Source organism: Monodon monoceros, unplaced genomic scaffold (assembly GCF_005190385.1).
Source record: "Monodon monoceros isolate NGI ecotype Baffin Bay Population unplaced genomic scaffold, NGI_Narwhal_1 Super_Scaffold_6, whole genome shotgun sequence".
Taxonomy (NCBI): domain Eukaryota; kingdom Metazoa; phylum Chordata; class Mammalia; order Artiodactyla; family Monodontidae; genus Monodon; species Monodon monoceros.
Window position 1 is genome coordinate 93,446,566 of NW_021703783.1, and position 21,168 is coordinate 93,467,733.

The 21,168-nt window shown below is 48.1% G+C and overlaps 1 protein-coding gene across 1 annotated transcript in view; it reads left to right on the forward strand.

Moving 5' to 3' along the window:
• The window catches only part of ACO2 (aconitase 2), a 51,855-nt gene that overhangs the window by 18,061 nt on the left and 12,626 nt on the right, over nucleotides 1–21,168 (forward strand). The window contains exons 2-4 of the mRNA XM_029205024.1: nucleotides 9,890–10,026; nucleotides 14,130–14,388; nucleotides 17,727–17,819. Of these exons, the coding sequence (XP_029060857.1) occupies nucleotides 9,890–10,026; nucleotides 14,130–14,388; nucleotides 17,727–17,819 (489 nt within the window). The remainder of the gene's footprint in view (nucleotides 1–9,889; nucleotides 10,027–14,129; nucleotides 14,389–17,726; nucleotides 17,820–21,168) is intronic.

Genomic DNA, 21,168 nt, shown 5'->3' on the forward strand with positions numbered 1-21,168 from the left:
AGTGCAGGGGGCCCAGGTTCGATCCCTGGTCAGGGAACTAGATCCCGCATGCTGCAACTAAGAGTTTGCATGCCGCAACTAAAGATCCCGCATGCTGCAACTAAAGATTCCGCATGCTGCAACTAAAGATTCTGCATGCGGCAACGAAGATCCCACGAGCTGCAACTGAGACCTGGCGCAGCCAAATAAATAAATATTTTTTTAGAAAAAGAAGGCACAGAAAGGCTAGATTATTTGTACAGGGGTGCATTGTGACCGAACTCGGAGGCCAGATCTCTGGACTCCCAACCCCTGAATGTTCCTTCTTGGCCCCCACCACCTCCTGTCACAGGGGGAATCTCACTGTCCACCATACTGCACACAGAGAAATGACCCATGGGGCGGGCACTCTGAGCTTGATACCTTCACCCGAATGTTGGATTTCAAAATTGGAGTTCGAGAAGAAACCTATAGTGATATTAGGGAACTTTGGTTCTCTCTACATCAGCTAAAAACAGCTTGCTGTCAGTCTCTTTCCATCCACACAGTATTACCTTAATACAAATTTGGGGAATTATAGGAGAAAATAATTTTCTGTCTTAACCCAAACCATTTTTTATAATGTTCATTTCCTTTACATACTTGGAGTTATTTCTTGAAGATAGAGTCTCAGATATGGAATTACTGAGTCAAAGGTATGGATGTTCCTGTGGATGTCTTATTGACAAGCTGCTTTTTGAAAAGATTGAATTATTTTGCTTTTAGTCCACAGCAAGCAGTCTGCAAGGATATTTATCTTTGGTTCTGTGCATTTAATTTTTAATTAAAACCTAATGTTGGTTATATTCTTTCTAATTATAAGAAGTATTACAATGATTCATTTGTAGAAAATTTGGAAAATTTAGAAAAAAATCAAGAAGGAAATTTAAGCCATTATGTCTAGCACATGGATTTAACCATACTTGATGCCTTACTTAAAAGATTTTCTGTCATGAATTTTTACACATAAGTAAAAGTAGAAAATAGTACAAAGAACACCCATATACCTACCATCTAGAGTCAACAGTTATCAACATTTTGCCTTATTTGCTTCATCTATATATATATTTTTAAATTTTTATTGGAGTATAGTTGATTTACAATATTGTGTTAGTTTCTACTGTAGAGCAAAGTGAATCAGCTTATACGTTTATATATATCTCTTTTTTGGATTTCCTTCCCATTTAGGTCCCCACAGAGCATTGAGTACAGTTCCCTGTGCTATACAATAGGTTCTCATTAGTTATCTATTTTATACATAGTAGCGATAGTGTATATGTGTCAGTCTCACAATTCATCCCACCCCCCCATCTGTATATTTTTTATTATTTTTTTTTCTGGACCATTTCAGAAGAAATTAAAGGCGTTGTGACACCTCATTCCTAAAAGCTTCAACATTTATCTCTTAAAACTAAGTCAATTAGCTATATAACTACAGTATCATTTTCTTAACTTCCCCACTTCTCCCAAAAATGTCTTTGGTAGCTATCTCTTTTCAAATCAAGACCTGATAAAAAAATTTGCATGCTGCATTGATTTTACTTTTTTTTTTTTTTTTTTTTGCGGTACGCGGGCCTCTCACTGTTGTGGCCTCTCCCGTTGTGGAGCACAGGCTCCGGACGCACAGGCTCAGCGGCCATGGCTCACGGGCCCAGCCGCTCCACGGCATGGGGATCTTCCCGCACCGGAGCACGAACCCATGTCCCCCGCATCAGCAGGCGGACTCTCAACCACTGCGCCACCAGGGAAGCCCTGATTTTACTTTTTTAGTCTCTTAATCTAGAACAGCACCTCCCCACTCCCACCCCGTCACACACACACCGTTTTTCCCCATGACATTGACTTGAAAGGGACTATCCCAGATTCTCGTAGACCTTTCGCATTCTGGATGTAATTGATTATTCTTTTATTCCTTGCATTTCCCTTAAACTGGAAGTAAGGTCCCAAAGCTTTCTTAGATTCAGGTTAAACATTTTTTGACAAGAATTCTTCATAGGTGACGCTGTCCCATCCGGAGGCACGAATGTAAGGTAGTCTTGCTGTTGGTGATGCTGTTTGATCTCTGGGTTGAGCTGGTGGTAACCAGATTCCTCTAGTGTGAAGGTACATTTTTTTCCTTTTACTTAGTCGTGATAAATTCCTGTAAGTTAACTTGCTGAAACAAAGGGTTTGCACATTTTTAAAAACCAGAACACTTGATTATTGTCTAAGTGCTCCTGACTGATCCTGCTGTGTATGCTACACTACAGTCAGCATGCTTTTCTGCACCAATTTGTCTCGTTCATTCTTTTTTTTCCTCCTGGTTACAAAAGAAACTCGCATATATCATGCAGCATTTAAAAGTTACAGAAATACTTAGCCTAGAACATAAAAGTGCCCATAATTCTAATCTCTAGGGATAATTGCTGTGAACAGTTTAGGCATATCATTTCAATTTTTTTCTAAACATATTTACATTCGTTAATTACTGTTATTATACAGAAATGGGCCCATACCATGGCGCTATTTTGCTATTTCTTATTTTCATTGAATGTGTCATGAAATTTTTTTCCTGCCAGTAAAGGTAGATCTACTTCTTTTTAAATTTTTTTTTATTTTTTAAATATTCTTTTTTAAAAAATATTTATTTATGTATTTATTTGGTTGCACCGAGTCTTAGTTGTGGCAGGTGGGCTCCTTCGTTGCGGCATGCGAACTCTTAGTTGCAGCATTATGTGCGATCTAGTTCCCTGACCAGGGATCGAACCAGGGCCCTCTGCATTGGGAGCTCAGAGTCTTATCCACTGCGCCACAAGGGAAGTCCCTTCTACTTCTTTTTTTAAATCATGGTAAAATACATAATAAAGTTTGACATTTTAACCGTTTTTAACTGTTCACTTCAGTGACGTTAACTACATTCACAATGTTGTTAGACCACCACCATCATCTTATTCTTGAATATTTAAAAAGGTGTAGAATGGCATTCCTTCGTGGATGAACCAGAGTTTATTCAATCAGTGCCCTATTTTTGGACAATTGTGTTGTTCTTTTAAAAACAGTGATGGGGACTTCCCTGGTGGCACAGTAGTTAAGAATCCACCTGCCAGTGCAGGGGACACGGGTTCGAACCCTGGTCTGGGAAGCTCCCACATGCCACGGAAATAAGCCCATGCGCCGCAACTGCTGAGCCTGCCCTCTAGAGCCCGTGAGCCACAACTACTGAAGCCTGTGCGCCTAGAGCCTGTGCTCTGCAACAAGAGAAGCCACCGCAATGAAAAGCCCGCACACCGCAACAAAGAGCAGCCCCGCTTGCCGCAACTAGAGAAAGCCCGCACGTGGCATCGAAGACCATCAATCCAAATGTGAAGCTAGACAAAGAACAGTTGTCTAAATAAATAAGTAAAAACAGTGATGTAGAGAGCGTCTTTGCTAGTCTCTACACTCATTTGAGTGAGTATTTTTATAAGATAGCTTCCTGGAAGAGGGAAAGCTAGTCAAAAGGTACAAATGTTTTACATTTTAATAGGTATTGCGTAATTGTCCTTCAAAAATGTTCAACCTGTTTACAGTCTAACCACAAGCATCTGAGCCTGGCAAATTATTGATTTGTCCTGTTAACTATTTGTTCTCACAAGGTTAACCCAACTTGCTCTGTATTTAACCTTGCTCAATAAGGAAGAACTGGTTGGTAAAGTAAAAGCAACATTCATTGGTTTAATTAACTGATATTTATGTAGCACCTGTGTATCAGACCTGGTGTTCAGGCATGGGGAATTTTATTATGAATGAACAGACACAATCCCTCCCTTAGTGGATCTTACAGACTAGTGGAGACAGATATCATCTCACGAATGAACGTCAGAAAGTAGTAAATGGGCATAGATGATAGGAGGCTCTGCTTGGGCTGAGAGTTCAAGAAGGTTCCCTAAGAAAGTGAAATTAATTTAGAACTTGAAGGATCAATGGGAATTACCTACACAAAGGATAGATTGAGAAGGGGGTGGGCAGAGAACATTCTAAGCAGAAGAAACGGCATGTGCAAAGGCCCAGTGGCAGATCCCTTTAGACTTTGTACTGGCTACGGAAGTTCAGCATGTTTGGTGCCCTGGAGGAAAGCAAGTTTCTGAATTATTCAGAGACCAAATAGATGAGGTCTCTCTGCCAGGATCCCGTAAACAGAAGGGGTTTCAGAGGGATGGGAGGTTTTCCAAGGCAAGTTCTAACAAATTGGAAGTAGTCTGAAGGAGAGACAGAAGAGTTGCTGCTATAGAGCTCAGCTTAGATTTTTAGAATGTCTTAGCCAAAGTTGGAAGGAGGGCAAGTAACTAAGGAGAAACACTGTGGCAGCTGGAATACATCAGAAAGGGGTCAAGAATGTCAAAGGCCCAGATGAGCTAAGGCTTCTAAAAAATGCTGATCAGCCAAAAGCTATGTTTTCAGTAAGCAAAAGAAGAGGATACCCCTTCTGCCAGAATCCAGAAAAGGAGCACAACCTCATCACATCTAATTGTGTGTCTGTCTCCTCCATGAAAATAATACAATATAACATACATTGAGGGCTTTCCTGGAGGTGCAGTGGTTAAGAATCCGCCTGCCGATGCGGGGGACATGGGTTCGATCCCTGGCCCGGGAAGATCCCACATGCCACGGAGCAGCTAAGCCTGTGCGCGAGAACTACTGAAGCCCATGCACCTAGAGCCGTGCTCCGCAACAAGAGAAGCCACGACAATGGGAAGCCTGCGCACCACAATGAAGAGTAGCCCCTGCTCGCCGCAACTAGAGAAAGCCTGCGCACAGCAGCAGAGACCCAACACAGCCAAAAATAAAAACAAATAAATTAATTTTTAAAAAATCACATACATTGAGCACATATGAACCCGCTCTGTGCCAAGCACTTAAAGTAGACTATTTCATTTACTATTAACACGTTTATCTCCATTTTCTCTGTGGGGAAGCTAAGGCTTGGTGAGGCTAAATAACTTCTCTAGGGCCACAGCGGGTTAGTGATGCTGCTGGGTTGGGCAATCTGACTACAGGTCTTCAATCTGAACCATCACACCATGCTACCTTCCAATGGGAAAGGATAGGTAGGCTATGTGGGGTTAGCGGGTAGCAGAATCCAGGGGAATTGGCTCATCCTAGAAGGAGACAGGTCTGCACTTGCATCCTGGATTCACTGTTTGTCACATGTAAGATTTCTGACTTAACCTCTCTGATCTTCAGTTTCCAAATCTGTAAGATGGGAATAACAATTACCTTGTACCACTATGGAATTCAAAATTAGGCACAGAAAATGCTTGGCATGGAGCAGGTACTTAATAACTAAGGCTGTTTTATTTTTATTCTAAGACTACCCATAGCCTAGTCTTCATTTTGTATGTGAGGTATATGTGGTCCTGAATGAATGATACATGGTATCCTTGCCCTTGAAGTCAGCCTTTGGGTAAGCATATTAGTATGATCAGCCTCTTCAGAGTTAGACATGACATTTCATACACTTTAAACCTCTCACAGTTCGGCTCTGAAGCAGGGAACAGGGCTGAGATTTCACCGTTTACAGGTGTGAAAAACTCAGGCCTGGAGGAACAAAGTGAATTGCTTAAGGTCTCACAGCCAGGCTAACATCTTCTTACTTTTTCGTTGCGATTAGTAGATTAGTGAAACAGGAAGTGTGAGTGTTGATTTCTGTAGGGCAACTGACGGGTCAGTCAGGCTGTCCCTAGTCGCGAAACAGAAGCGATGGCTTAGTGACATTTCAGTCAGGTGGTTATTGTTGTGGGTTGAAGACCCGGACCTGGGGATTGTCACTAAATAGATCACTGTTGGCTTGACCAAACGTCCACCCTGGGGAGCCTGGCCTGGAATGGGTCACATTTGTACTGAGACTTGGATGAACAGCCTGAGAGTTGTGTTTACTGCGTGTGTGGCTGACACGCACTGGGAAGGCCAGCCTGTCAGGACCTGGGGTGACTGACCCGGACTCCTGTAGACCACAGAGGGCTGGAGGTAGACAGAAACTGGTGCTGAAATTAAACCAAGATTAAGGTAGAGCTCTGCACAGAAAACCAAGCCTGTAGTACAGTGTGGCTTGAGCGGTCAGTGAGGAAGGTGGCTATTGAGGGGTTAGGAGGAAGGGAGTGATGCATGTGTCAGCAGTGAGGTGGACAGCCACAAGCTCAGCAAAGGAAGTGACTGTCCCTTTGCCCTCAGCACAGGGCATGGTTGGGCTATTGCAGGATTTAGAAACATGCCACGTAAAGGAAAAGTTGAAAAAACTCAGGGCTACCCTTGGCCTAGAGAAGAGGGGGTTTAGAGAGGACAGTAAGTCCTGTCTTCATATAGTTGAGGGACCCCCGCCCTCAGCTGAGTCGTTGACCTGGGTAAGGTTTAGGGTTACGTTGTTGTTTTGGGCCGTATCTCGTGGCTTGCGGGACCTTAGTTCCCCAACCAGGGATTGAACCCAGGCCCATGCAGTGAAGGTGCCGAGTCCTAACCACTGGACCGCCAGGGAAGTCCCAGGATTGTGTATTTTTAACAAACTCAGGAGATTCTGTTGCACCTCAGGTCTGGGAAGCAATATCCTGAGAAAGATGGTTGCGTTTATTTCATACCGTCCAGAGGGCAGACACCCCCGCTACCTGAAAAAGCAGACTGTGCAAGGAAACAGAGAGAGGGAGAATATTTTGAAATTTTTCAGAAATGCATTGGTGGTCGTGTGGGATGATGAACTCCTGGCATGCGATGGGGTCCAAATAGCTTTTTAGAAAAATTGACTTGATGAACATTCAGGTGGTTCAGGCTTCCTAAAAACTCTTTCCATCCTTATTAATGTATAAACCTGAGCCGTCCCATGTGGCAACTTAACTTTAATTAAAGTTGAGTAACATTAAAAATTCCACTCCTCAGTCACCTCAGCACACTTCAGGTGCCCTGCAGCCACGCATGGTGGGTGGCTACTGTATTGAACAGTGAGGATCTAGGACGTGTCCATCATGGCAGGAAGTCCTCTTGGGCAGCGCTAGCTGTTGTGAACAGACATTTGCACATAGTTGGTAGGCAGAGCAGTGTCATGATTAAGGATTGAGCATGTAGCTGGTTGATTTGTTATTAACACTATTGAGTTTATCTCCATTTTAGGGGCAAAGCTTCGGGTGAGGGCCTGGGGCAATAGCAGAAAGTGGGCCAGTCAGGCTGGGTTGGGTCCTGGTTGCTGCTCTGTGGCCTTGGTCACTGCATGAGAGCCTCAGTTGCCTCACTTGGAAAATAGGCTAATCATAGGCGCCGCTTCCCTGGGTGGCTGTGAGAATTAGATGCTTAGCACGGTGCTCATCTCACACTAGGCACTAATATTCTTTTTTTATCCCAAAGCTGTATTCTGTATGAACATATTATTTTGTCCTTTTTTTTCCAATCAGCATTATTACTTAAATCTATTTTTAAGTATTGATATGTGTCCATAGATTGCTTAATTGTCCCCTTACTGTTAGGAATTTGCTACTTTACCTTTTCTCTACACTATAATTATGATTATAGTTATTTGTTTTGCTTATTGGGCCAGACACTAGGTATTGTTCTACTCATTTTTATTTCTAAGGAAACTGAAGTTAAGGGCAATTAATTTACAAAAAGAGAGCGATAGATCTGTGTATAAACATTGGAAAGGTGTCAAAGATATGTTGATAAATGAAAAAAGCAAGTTGCAGAACAACTTGTATAGCTTCTCATTTGTGTGAAAAACACAGGAGGCTGAATGTATGCTTACAAACGCACAGGGGTAATAATAGAAACCGTGCCAAGTACTTTCTGTTACCTCCTAGCCCTCACAATAGCACTGTGTGGAAATGATTACTTAGGGTAAATTGTCCTAGATGGCTCACGTAGTAAATGGCGTGCCAGGTTGAAGTCCAGGTCCCCCTGACTGCCGCTGTGCACTGGGCCTCCCACTGTAATGGCAGCGGCAGGCAGCAGTGGCCGTACCTGCAGCTGCAGTGTCCCACATTCCTCCTTTGCACAGGCTGTTGAAAGTCCTTTGGGACTCCCCTGGCGGTCCAGTGGTTAAGACTCCATACTTCCACTGCAGGGGGCACGGGTTTGTTCCCTGATCGGGTAACAAATCCCACATGCTGTGAAGCCAAAAAAAAAAAAAAGAAAGTCCTTTGATTGGTGAGTTCTTCACCCCTACCCAGTAGGGCAGAGAGTGAGGGTCCCCTGGTGGATTTTTAGCTGGAGGGCAGGTGGATCTGCAGTCTGCACTGGGAGGTCACTTCTGCTGTGGCAGGTCAGGGGGTGGCGGGTGGGGTGCTGTTTCCTGATGGGGTCTGCCCTCCTCGCCGGCCACCTGAACAGCGAGTGGCAGCTGTGCATTTGTATTGGTTCAGATGCTGAGGTCGGCAGGATTTGGCTTTAAATGTTCTGGTGACATATAGAAGGGAGCCTGGGGCAGTGGCTTGAGCTTTGCCTCTTTCCTTGCCCAAGGGCATGACTTCCTAGACTGCGAACACCACTGTTCTTTCCCTCTGTCGCTTCTTTGGGTTCATCTATTCCTCCTTGGTCAAAATGGACCTGTGAAGTTTGTCATCCACAGTTTAAGATGAACTAATACAGACCCCTTCATAACAGTTGCTTATCTGTTGCTGCATAAGAAGTCGTTGCTCCCAAACTTAGAGGATTAAAACAACAATACACGTTTCTCGCTCACAGTTCCTGTGGGCCCGGAATTTGGGAGCGTCTTGGCTGGTGGTTCTGGCTCAGAGTCGCTCAAGAACTTGCAGTCCAGGTTGTCGGCCAGGGCCCTGGTGATCTGAGGGCTTGGGCTGAGGCTGGAGCACTGGCTTGCAAGATGGCATGCTTACACGCCTAGCAAGGTGGTGCTGGTTTTTGGCAAGAGGCCTCAGTTCCTCTCTAGGTGGGCCTCCCTGAGGACTGCTGAACTGTTTTTTTGTTTGTTTTTTTGCGGTACGCGGGCCTCTCACTGTTGTGGCCTCTCCCATTGTGGAACACAGACTCAGCGGCCATGGCTCACGGGCCAGCCGCTCTGCAGCATGTGGGATCTTCCCGGACCGGGGCACGAACCTGTGTCCCCCGCATCGGCAGGCGGGCTCTCAGCCACTGCGCCACCAGGGAAGCCCTGCTGAAATGTTTTAACAGCGGTGGTGACTGTCTTCCGCCAGAGCCATCAAAGAAAGAGAGAGCCATGCAGAAGCAATCCTTTTTGCAGCCTAGCCTCAGAGGTCCCCTAGTATCACTGTGCCACATTCTGTCCAGTCAGTCGGTGAGTCTGCTGCACATTCCAGGGGAGCAGGATTAGGCACCACCTTTTCAAGGGATGAGGAAACATCCAAAACTCATGCATAGGTTTTCCTCACTAATTTTTCCATCTATTCAACCATTAGTTATTAAATCTCAAATATGTGCCAGGTAGTCCAGATACAGATGAATAAGACAGACAGAGCTTGATCCCAAGCCTCAAGGAACTTATAGGGCAGGCAGGATAGCAGCTACCATTTGGGTGGTGCTTCAGAGCTTAATGGGAACGTCCACATATTTTCTCCTTCAACCTTCCCAGTAACTATATGATCGCTACAGCTGGTTGTATCCCCATTGCCCAACTTTTCTGGTCCTCAGATGATAGAGGATTTTCTTAAGCGGACAGAATTTGACTTTGATGCAGAAATTCTGACTGTAAATCCCTTATACTTTTCTGCTACCACAGGCTGTGTTCCTTTTGGCTACTGTCTCATCCCTGTGCCTCAGGTGAGGAAACTGAGGCTGCAGTCACTGAATAGCTCTTGACACTTGAATTCTTTGCTTTTTTCACCATTCTGCGCTGTCTCTCAGGGGTGGACCGCTCTAAATACTCCACTGACAGTCGCTGCTGTCCTTCTTCTTGCAGAAAGCCCTGGGTGTGCGGCAGTACCATGTGGCCTCGGTCCTGTGCCAGCGGGCCGAGGTGGCCATGAGCCACTTTGAGCCCAGTGAGTACATCCGCTATGACCTGCTCGAGAAGAACATTAACGTCGTCCGCAAACGGTAAGGCTGCAGGGCGAGCTGCGGAGACTGCGAGAGGGTGTTGGTGCTTCTGGTGCCGCCTGCCCCTGTCGGGCAGCGTAGGAGGTGCTTGGGGAAGGATGGTTGGTCGTGGTGGTGGCAGGATCGAGTCGTTTAGGGTACAGCGGTCCCTGCTGAGGAAGGGTGTTCCAGATCAGTGGTGGACCTTCTGTCCTCTCTGCCAAGGAAAAGTCTGTTAGCAAGAAGCCTGGAGATGTGGGCCCTAGGGAAGGTCTCAGGCACTCTTCGGTGCTGTGGCCCAAACCTTCCACCCACTCTTTCCAGGACAGACGACTAGCCCTGGGCCATTTCTCTGGGATCTGCCGGGCCCAGTGACTTCAGAAATGCATATATTTCCCCTTCAGTGCATAAGCCCAGGGGAGAGCTCAGCCTTGAGACTCAGCAGGAATCTCAGGTGGGATCTTGAGCATATTTTTTTTCTGGACCTCTCTTTGCTCATTTGATAAAATGGCAGCTGTCTTTGCACTGCTGTTCTGTGTGCCAGGTTCTGGGCTAGATGCTGGCACAGGAGGGATGAATAAGATACCACAAGAGGATGCGGAGTGGGGGCTGGTAGCGCCAACCAGCGCTGCGCCTGAAACTTGAATGGCTGCAGACAGAGCTGCGCGCTTGCCTATCTGGTGACATGGCCCTGGGAGGACGAGAGAACAAGTACGAGTACACAGTGTCGCCATCCGCATTAATAGCTGACGAATGGGCTCAGGTGGACAAAGCCACACTGTGAGTGAGTGATGGGACCTGGTCTCCAGGCTCTCGTCCAGTGCTCTGGCCACTGTCCCACACTTGCTCTCTGTTGCCACTTTGCTTCCTCTCTACTGGTATCCTCACTTCAGTTTTACAGGTAAGGGACTATCTTAGTCTTTATCTGCTGTAGCCTGCAACTTGGCATCACCTAATTGTAGTAAAGACCTCTTAATGTACATCAAGGATGTTCATCTGATTCAGGTGGTGTAGGCCTTACTACTCAAAATGCAGCCCATGGATCAGCAGCATCGGCATCAACAAGAGCACTGGGAGCTTGTTAGAAATGCAGAGCCTCAGGCCTCACCCCAGACCCACTGAGTCAGAATCTGCAGTTTTAACAGGAGCCCCAGGTGACTGGAGTGCACATCAAAATGTGAGAAGTGCTGGCCAGGTTCCCATCTGGTTCTAATGTGTAGTCAGGGTTGAAACCACTGTCCTCATCACTGTGCAACCTTATAAAATACTTTTTCCCCAGAAAACACTATTTATTCTTAGAGCTCTCAGATCACAGCTCAGTGGAAAAATAATAGATTTTGCTTTAGTCTGCAAAACACTTCTCCCCTGCTCTTTATCATGCTTAGAAGGAGAGTTAACATAGAAGCTTGCTTTGAGATAACTTGACAAAAAAGTGTTCACCATTTTGTCTTTGCTTTAAAAAAATTAATCAAAAAACTGCCCTTTGGTTTTAATTTTTATCAGCAAAATTAACCCTCCCCCTAAAATTTTTCCTTTGCCTTCTTATTCCAACTCTGCACTAACCAGAAAGTCCAATCAATAACTTTTAGCATTTTCCAGATTAGTACAGACAAGAGATGTTCCATTTTCATTGTTGCCATAAAAGAGTGGTTCTCGCTGGAGGTGGGGTGAGGGGTCGATTTTGTCCCCTAGGGAATGTCTAGAGACATTGTAGGTTGTCATAACCTGGGGTGGGGAGTGGTTTATTGTTACCTAGTGGGTAGAGGCCAAAAAAACTGTCACACATCCTACAGTGCAGAAGACAGCCTCCACACTAAAGAGTCATCTGGCCCAAACTGTCAGTCGTGCCATAGTTGAGAAACCCTTCCATAGAGAAAGAAAGCGTAAGTGAGGCTGTTCTAAAAAGATGCTAGTGGATTAAAATAGATGTAAGACTGTTTTAGAGGGCCAGGGGATTTGCAGGGGGACGATTCCTCCACCCTGTGACAGAGGGGCCTGATTCTGTTCCTAGGAACTGGGCCTCTGTCATCCAGTGAAGTGGGGGACAGATGGACATAGAGGACCCACCTTGCCATCCTCAGTTAATCCTCAAGGAAATGTGGTGATGAACTCGTCCTTAGGCTTTTGTCATTGTCAGGCTTTTTTATACAACTTCAGGCATTTGCTGTCAAGGTCTTTGGTTTTAAAGCTCATGTGCTATTTTTCACCTCCCCTGGACGCAGAAGGAGGGGCTGTGCAGTGAGTCACTGCCTGTACACCAGCCTTGGAGATGCTGCCACAAAAAGGGGGCAGGCTGTACTTCAGGCCAGTGCTATTTTTATTCAAGGTTCTCATGACAGCAGAACTGAGAGATTTTTAGAATTGCCAGTTGCTCTGCTGTTGCCCACAGAGCCAGCACCCTAGGAAACTCTTGCTCTCAAGGGGTTAGGTAAACTTGGGAGTGAGGGGCTAGAACCCAGACTAGCAGAAGGACATTTCTCGCTTTCCCAGCAGAGTCGTATTGGTAATAGCAACAGCAGTAATGATAGTAATTGAACACTTAACTGCAGGCCGGGCCCTGTTCTGAGTTTCCAGATGTTATTGAGAGACAGTATAAAGCCACAATGGCTCCTTGCATTCTAGCTCTTCCACTCAGTAACTAGCTCATGACCAGGGAGGGTCAAGTTACTTCACCTCACTGTGCTTCAGTTTGCTCATCTGTGTTGTGAGGATAAAGTGAGTTATATACATCAGAGTGCTCTGGGCTAAAAGTAAGTGCTAAGATAAAACTATAATGACAGAAAGCAGACGAGTGGTTGCTTGGGGATGGGGGCAGAAGGGAGGGATTATAACAGGGGACAAGGAGACCTTTGGGTGATGGAAGTGTTCATCATCTTGACTGTGCTGGTGATTTCACAGGTGTATTCGTATGTCAGAACTTAGCAGTTGTATACTTTAAATATGTGCGGTTAATTACACACCAATTATATCTCAATAAAGCTGTTTAAAAGCAAGTATGTGCTATATAAGTGCTATCTGTTATCTCTTTCCAATACGAGCCCTGGACTTTAGAGACGGACTGGGAGCTCCCTGGGAGGGGCAGTGGCTTATCTGGTTACACGGTGGGTTTAGTACTAGGGTCAGGTCTAAACCCAGAGCCTCTGACTCCTCGTCCCATATATTTTTTTTTGTGGCTCGTTGGGTGTGAGTGGAACTGTGCCCCTCCCGAGGAGCCTTCAGGTTTGGCCTAAGCTTTGAGAACGGCGGGAGGCAGAGTGTGAGGTCCAGGCACGTGGGGTGGCAGCTGTGCTGCAGCGGCAAGGAGCAGCAGGGAGCCTCAGGGTCAGGGGAGGGGGGGTGAGAGTTGGCCCGCGCCCAGCTCGGTCTGTGCGGGGGAGGCTGTGCCGAGGAGGCAGCTGAGTCCTGCCCTGGCGGCACCTCCCCAGGGGCTCTGACGAGGAAACAGGGTCTAGGAAGAGGGGCTCGTGAGAGGCCAGAGGCAGCTTCTGTTCTTGAGAGCTGACAGCCACACCTGTCTTCATGGGGTGAGAGCGAGTGGAGCCAGCAGGAAAGGCTTTAGCGTAATAGGGTAACGAGGCCTCTAGCACCTGAGGCGGAGGGTTGCGGGCGGAGCGTGAGGCGGGTTGGGTGAGGGGTGCTGGTGCAGAGTCTCTGTCTCAGTGGGGCTGAGTGCATGGGGGAGGTGGCCGTGAACAGAGAGAAATAGAGCATCCAAGGTGAGGCTCTGGCTGCGAACTTGAGCTTCGAGCATCACTCTGCTGGGTCTCTGTTACCTCATGGTCGTTTTACTAAATGACAAGGATACAGTAAGGATTAAAAGATGAGACATACACGGAATAAGTGCCCGTCAGATAATAGCAATTAATATGCTGGAAAAAGCAAATATACTTCAGGGAAAAATAAAACCGTGCCGCCTCTTGTGATGTTGGCATTCATCAAGTGGTTTTGGACCTAGCGAGTGCCAGGTGCTGTGCCATGTGCTGGAGCTACCACAGTGAGCAGCACCGATTCGTCTCCACCCTCGTGGGGTGCAGGGTGCCCGCCGTGTGTGCGGATAGGGAATGGCTGTGGCGGACGGGGGCCCATGCAGCTGGTCCCAGGCCATCCCTCCTTTCTCCCGCCAGGTTGAACCGGCCTCTGACCCTCTCAGAGAAGATCGTGTATGGACACTTGGATGACCCGGCCCACCAGGAGATCGAGCGAGGCAAGACCTACCTGCGGCTGCGGCCTGACCGCGTGGCCATGCAGGATGCCACGGCCCAGATGGCCATGTTGCAGTTCATCAGCAGTGGACTGCCCAAGGTGGCTGTGCCGTCCACCATCCACTGTGACCATCTGATCGAGGCCCAGCTCGGGGGTGAGAAAGACCTGCGTCGGGCCAAGGTGAGCTGAAGGTAGCATGGGAGGGGCGTGGAGGGGGCCAGTGGGTGTGACATGGGATGAGAGACAAAACCCTTGAACTAGGGCATTACCCCCAAATTCTAATGGACTCTTTGGTTTAGTTTTTTTGTTTTTTTTTAAAATTTATTTTTGCTCTCTTCTACTTTGAAAAATACCATTTGCCCTTTGTGAAGCTGTTAGAAAATACTGAGAAAACCTAAAGAAAACAAAAATCATCCTTAATCTTACCATAATAAAGGTATTCTTTTCAGGTCCTTTTTCTGTAATAAAACAGAATACTTTATAAGAAAAGTGATGCAGATGTCGGATTCTGATACCTATCGCCACTTGCTCTGGAGAAGGGACTTTAAAGTTCCCGTGCTGCCACCATCACATGTGATCACTTGTGGCTCTCGCCTGGCCCCTGGGGACCTTGTCAGGGAGGGAGGCGAATAGTGTCGCTGTTGGTAAATTTGAGGCGGCCAAGGTGCGTGCATCAAGTCCTGGACGCTGCATGGGGGCGAGGTTAGGACCAGACCCTTATCCCTTCTCCCACTCAGGGCCCTCTCTTACTGATTGACCCCCTTTGTGGGCTTTCTTCTGTGAGTTTCACTTAACAAGGTAGAAGGGGCTGGATGCCACACTGAAGAGTTGTCCCCTTGGATTCCTCTCACTCTTATGAAACCAAATTTGTGCTCCTTCCTCCAGGCTCTGCTTGTGGTGCCTTTGTGTGTGTCTACTCTTGGCAATAGCAGGTCTCTCCCAGCTCTGGGCCTCCACCCTCCCCCCCCCCCGTCCCTCGCAATGGAAGTGGGCACTGCTCTTGGGGGGCCATTGGCAGGAGCTGAATGCTGGCAGGGCTGCAGCTCGGCTGGGCACAGAGCAGAGTATGCAATTGAAAGTGCTTCGGCTCCCAGGGTCAGCACAGCTCAGAGAGCCTCTCAGACCCATGGGAAACGCTCAGGGCAGCTTTCCCATTCAAGCCCCTTCTTCCTACCTTGGCCTGCTCGTTTGTGTCCTGGTGGCACAGCGGCTCCACTCAGCTGAAAGAGCCCAGCTTTCTGTCTGGTGGTTTCCATGTTAGCAGCAGTGGTGATGGTAACTGGTAACATTACAGGGGATCCTTCAGTGCTGGGAACTGGGTCCTCTTCAGCCCTAGGGGTGAATGACTGCCTGCAGCAGGGCCACCACCTTCAGGGTCTGGCCCTCCCCTTACTTTATAGTTTTAAAATCTACCTTCTGGAGATGAGATTCACAAAATCATAGGATTTCAGGACCCATTCCCTCATTTATTTAACAAATGTTCATTGAACATTAACTATGTGCCAGGCACTGTGCTAGGTGCTGGGACTCAGTGTGAACATGACAGACCAGGGGCTCTGCCTTCTTCTGCCCTCATGGATCTTAGAGTCCAGTAGGGAGACAGAAGCTAAACAATCACACAAATTGGTAACTGCCAATTTGGGAGAGTGTGGAACTCTGAAAGTATAAGAAAGATGTCTGATTTAGACTTTGTTGGGGAAAGGACAGCCTCTTTTGAGGATGTAACATGTAAGCTGAGATGTGAACAGGTAAGCAAGAACGTTCTAGACAGAACAGACGACCTAAAGACCTTGAGGAGGAAGAAACCTGGTACTTTTGTGGAGCTGGAAGGGGGCCTGTGGGCCTGGAACTCTGAGGTGGGTGGGGGCAGGTGCAGGCAGGGCCTTGAGGACTGTGGGCGCCCTCCTAGGAGTTGTTGAGGGGTTTACGCAGGAGAGGGATATGGTCAGATTTACATGTATTTGTAAAGGGTCCCTCTGGTTGGAGCTCAGAGAGGCAGAGTGACCTGTCCAGGGTCACACAGACCACCGGAGAAGTATCTAGGCTGAGTTAGACCACCGGAGAAGTATCTAGGCTGAGTTCTGGTCAAGACTCTGCCACACCACTCTGGCCGCCGTGCTGCCTCTCCTCCCATACGCAGACACATGAGCAAATGCACACACAACCAGCTGCCTCCTGCCCTCAGTACCAGTTTTACAATTGGTGACTGATTTATAAACGAAAAACCCAGTATATTATTAATCAGAAAGAGACTGCCTTGGATACCTAAGTTCTTGTCTGCCGTTCTTTTACTTTGGGGAACTACACGGGCCCTCAGAAGGATGCGTGGTTGGTGTGGAGTTTAAATGAACGGGGCTGCACGGTATTGAGAGTGTTTTATGGAGGGCCCAGCGGAGTCCACAGTGAGTCCTTCCTCTGTCTTGGAGCGCGGCTGTCCCACACCCAGAGGCTAGCAGGTCTCTATTCCTACTTCCTCCTTTGCAGCTCTGTGCTGTCCGCTATGGTCCCATCCCTTTAGTCCCTGGGGTCTCACCTATCCAGGGACATGCCATGTCTTCCAGATAAACTCTGGCCTACATCCATGTGATGGGAAGCCTTCCCTTCCCCCCGAGGAAGTTGTCTCTGAATTATAGGTATAGTGGGTACCATCCTGTTTTTTGTTTTGTTTGTTCAGAGCATGGTCCATTTCACGGTCTTTCATTTGGGGCCCATCAAACATATTACCAAGTGTTGAGCACCTACCGTATGCCAGACAGTGGTCTAGGTGTTCTGAGATGTAGTCTCTGTAAGGGAGGTAGCCTTATTTCTATTACAACGTAGCCCTCAGCTTTGTGGTTGGACAGGCCTGGGTTCAAACACTGGCTCCTCTGTTTAACCCTGGGATCTCCAGCAAGTTATTTCACCTCTGAGTTTCTGTTTTTGCATCTGTAAAATGGGCTTGGTGACAATACTTCCCCTGAGTTGTGAGGATGTTTAGCGTGGTGCCATTTCCGTAGTGGGCATTCAGTAAATGTCAGCCAGGATTACAAATGAGGCATCCAAGGCGCCAGTGGAGAAACAACACCCAACATGAGGCGTGGTGGGACCGGGCTGTCCACTCTGTCCCAGTGCTTCCCTTTGAGAGTTCCCCTCCCCCACACCATGTCCCAGTTAGTCCTGTAGTCCCATGCTTACCCCTCACTGCTGGCCTTGGCTGAGGACTTGAGTGCCAGAGGGACCCTTCTACAAATAAGGAAACTGAGACCCAGGGCAGGGAAGGGATTTGTTTTGGACCCACTCCCTGGCCAGGTGTCACAGAACTGGGCTTTGTCTCTGTTCCCTGCTCTCTCTCCTGGGCCTGCCAGCTGAGACTATGGGCCAGCGTCCAAGCCCTTTTGGAATTATTTGTAGACGGCCTCCAGGAGAGGGCCTGTCTTTACAGTGCCAGCATTTCAGAGTCAGAGGGGAGGGGTGGGGGAGGGGGGAAGGCATGAGCAAACTGTGTCACTAATGCCCTGGTTATTGATTTGTCTCAATAGGACATAAACCAGGAAGTGTATACTTTCCTGGCATCTGCAGGTGCCAAGTACGGCGTGGGCTTCTGGAGGCCTGGCTCTGGAATCATTCACCAGGTAAAGCAGGGCCTGGCCTGCCTTTGTGGGTGGGCAGGGGAGCGGGCTGCCCTTAGGGAACCAGGGAGCACCTCCAGGCCTGTGGGAGCCCGGGGCTCAGGCGGGCAATTGGATGACATTTTCATCAGCCCTTAGACTCCTCCGCCTTCATTTTAAATTTAATTTTCTTTTTTCAAAATTAATTAATTAATTATTTTTTGGCCGAGTTGGGTCTTCATTGCTGCACTCAGGCTTTCTCTAGTTGTGGCGAGCGGGGCTACTCTTCATTGCAGTGCGGGGGTTTCTCATTGCGGTGGCTTCTCTTGTTGCGGAGCACGGGCTCTAGGCATGCGGGCTTCAGTAGTTATGGCGTGCGGGCTCAGTAGTTGTGGTGCACAGGCTTAGTTGGTCCGCAGCATGTGGGATCTTCCCAGACCAGGGCTCGAACCCATGTCCCCTGCAGTTGGCAGGCGGATTCTTAACCACTGTGCCACCAGGGAAGTCCCTAAAATTAATTTTCACTGTGTCAAGTTATACATTCTCACTCTCCGTGTGAGAAATTAAAATAGTCCCTTCTGACCAGCTTTTTAAGGTTGACATGTTTTGTGCTACACCTTCTTCTAAGCATTATGGTATTGTATTGTTTTTTGTTTTGCTTTTTTCCACAAGCATTATACCTTGTTGTGTGGATAGCTAGCACTTGATGAGCACATTCCGTGTGCCAGGCACTCTGCAGATGGTAACCTACTGGGTGCTTGCCGTGACCCTGTGAGATTGGCGGTTTTATTGTCCCCACCTTACAGATGGGGAAACTAAGGCATGGAGAAGTTAATCTCCTTGCCCAGGGGCACCCAGTTGGCTGATTGTGGGGCCAGGCTTTGCATCCAGGCGGCCTGGCCCTGGAGCCAGTGCTCCACACTGCTGTGCGGCGTCACGGCCTCCCGTCACACCGGGAGCTCTTCCCCTCTCAGTGCACAGAGTGCTCCTCGGAGCCTTTTGGCCCATTGTGGGTGTCCTGGAGGATGGAGGGGCCAAAGGTCACATGGCCACATCAGTCAGGAGTTCTCCTGTGGTCTCCCAAGGATGGATTTTCTCTTGATAGGCAGTTCTGTCGTGTGTGTGTGTGTGTGTGTGTGTGTGTGTGTGTGTGTGTGTTTCTGGGGAGATAGGTGATTAGCTTTCATCAAAGGTGTCTGTTCAGGGCTTCTGACTGGTTTATGGGGTGTGTGCTGGTTTGTGTCCATTTGCCATCCATCCTGTATGTGAAACCTGCCTCTTTGTACCTTCTCAAGGTGACCTTTCTCCCCACCTCCATCCCAGGGCTCACTTCCAGGACTTCCTTCAAGATGAGCTGAGTCAGGCTGTAATCCGACCCTGCATGGGTTCCCAGCACTGCCCCACTCTGAAACCAGAGCCACAGATCACTGCTCTGCCCTTTCAAACCATCGCCCTTGCCAGGAAGGGGCTCCCCGGGTATGGCATGTCACACTGGTCTGCAGGCCAGAGAGCCTCTCTCAGCAGCAGGGCGAGGGAGTCAGGTGGACCCAACCTTGGCCTTTTGTCGTCAAGGGGACCCCAATCCAAGTGTCCTCCATTCACCTTAGTACAAATGCTGAGGCCGTTTTGGCAGCTTCTGGGCCAAAGTTTGGGGTCGTGACTGATGGCAGCTCACACCTGCCAGTGGCCACTAGCTAAGTGTACAGCCTGGTATATTTCTTTAGAAAGAAAGTTCCCAGGAATCATGTGATCTCTGTGCAGCTTTTCTTTCCTCTCCCCCTTGACAGTAGGCAGCTTTAATCTGCCATGTCCAGATTAAATCTTAATCCCTTTCCCTCTGCCTTGAGTCCCTTGGCAGACCCTTCCTCCTCCACAGTTCTGCTTTCTGGTCACCTTTGTGAAGTCCTGGCCCTCCGGTGCCCAGCATTGGGGATCTTGTGATCCTGTGTGGGACCCTTCACATTATGGCCACAGTGTATGCTGAGTGTGCCCTGTGGGGACAGGGACTATGGCTTATTTATTCCTCTCTAGCTCTGGGCCTGGCGCCAGGTCAGTATAGAATAGATCCTCAGTGTACATGTGTCGTGCAGATAGATGGCTGAATTTCTAGTTTTATGTTCTAGATGTTAGTCCAGCCTAAAAATACACTTCTCCACCACACCCCCGTCTGCCTAACCGTATGCAGCCGACCACTGAGGTCACTGTCACAACCAGCTTCTTTGTGATGCTTTCTGCAGTCCTCGGGTCTGTGCTGACCACTCCCTTCTGGACATGGACCACACTGACAGTCTACGTGGTGTGACCACACTGAATTCTGTGTGTCTGGTCTTCATGGATCAGACTTTTACAACCTTGAGGAGCTTTAGAGATTAACTAGTTTTAAATCTTTGTATGTGGCCAAGGAAAAGGAGGGCTGGAGAAATGAAGCAGTTAAACGGCGTTCTCTCCAACAGTTGTTTTTTGTTAGGGATTTCTTCTGTGTTGGCCTATTCTCCCAGCCAGCTGCCTCGTTTCTGGAGGAGGAACCAGGTCTTCTAACTTTCTGTGTTCCCAAGAGGCGAGACCCCTGGACCCTTGCTGAGTCTGCTGAGCAGATGCCTAGCCTGAGGCAGAGGCCCTGGGGTTTCTGTAATATTCTGGGGAGACTACCCACCATTCCGTCGGTCCTGACAGTTCATAGAGCCTTTCGCATCTCTGATCTCATTTATCCTCCCCAACATCCCTATGTGTGTGTTGGGCCATAATTGCCTCTGACAGTGAGCAACAGAACCTCAGGTGAAGGATCTTTCTGCAAAATAATAAATAAAAATAATGCCTCTCTCAGGCATTATTACAACTTGACGGACATGTTCCTATCAAGTGCTTACAATGATCCAGTGAGGGGGGCACTGTTATCAGCTACTTTTTACAGATGGGAAACTGAGGCTTGGAGGGGTGAAGTGACTATTGGTAGGTGGTGCGGCCGGACCGCAGACCCAGGCGTGGCCCTTTGGCTGCAGTTTCTTCAAGCAGCCCCACTGCAGCCTCAGCGTGTCCAGCACCTCAGCTGTCAGGATGGTGGGCGGGGCTGCACTGGGGTAGCTGCCCCCGTAGCTCCTTTAAATATCCTGGGGAGAAATGCTCACCGCCAGCTCCTAGCTCCCAGCTAGGAGGAGTGCCTCGACGAAGGGAACACTGAACTCGGAGAGGTAATGCGGCAAGTCATCCTCTTCCTTAAGCAAGTCGCTTCTGTTCTCAGAGCCACCTCCAGGCCACTGAGGCTAGGGAGGCGTTGTCTATACTTCTTTTTAGTTCAGTGGTGGAAAAACTCCTGGCCTGTGCTCCCGTGGGATCCCCGGTACTTCCTTGTGGGTGCTGGAGCCAGGCCATGAAA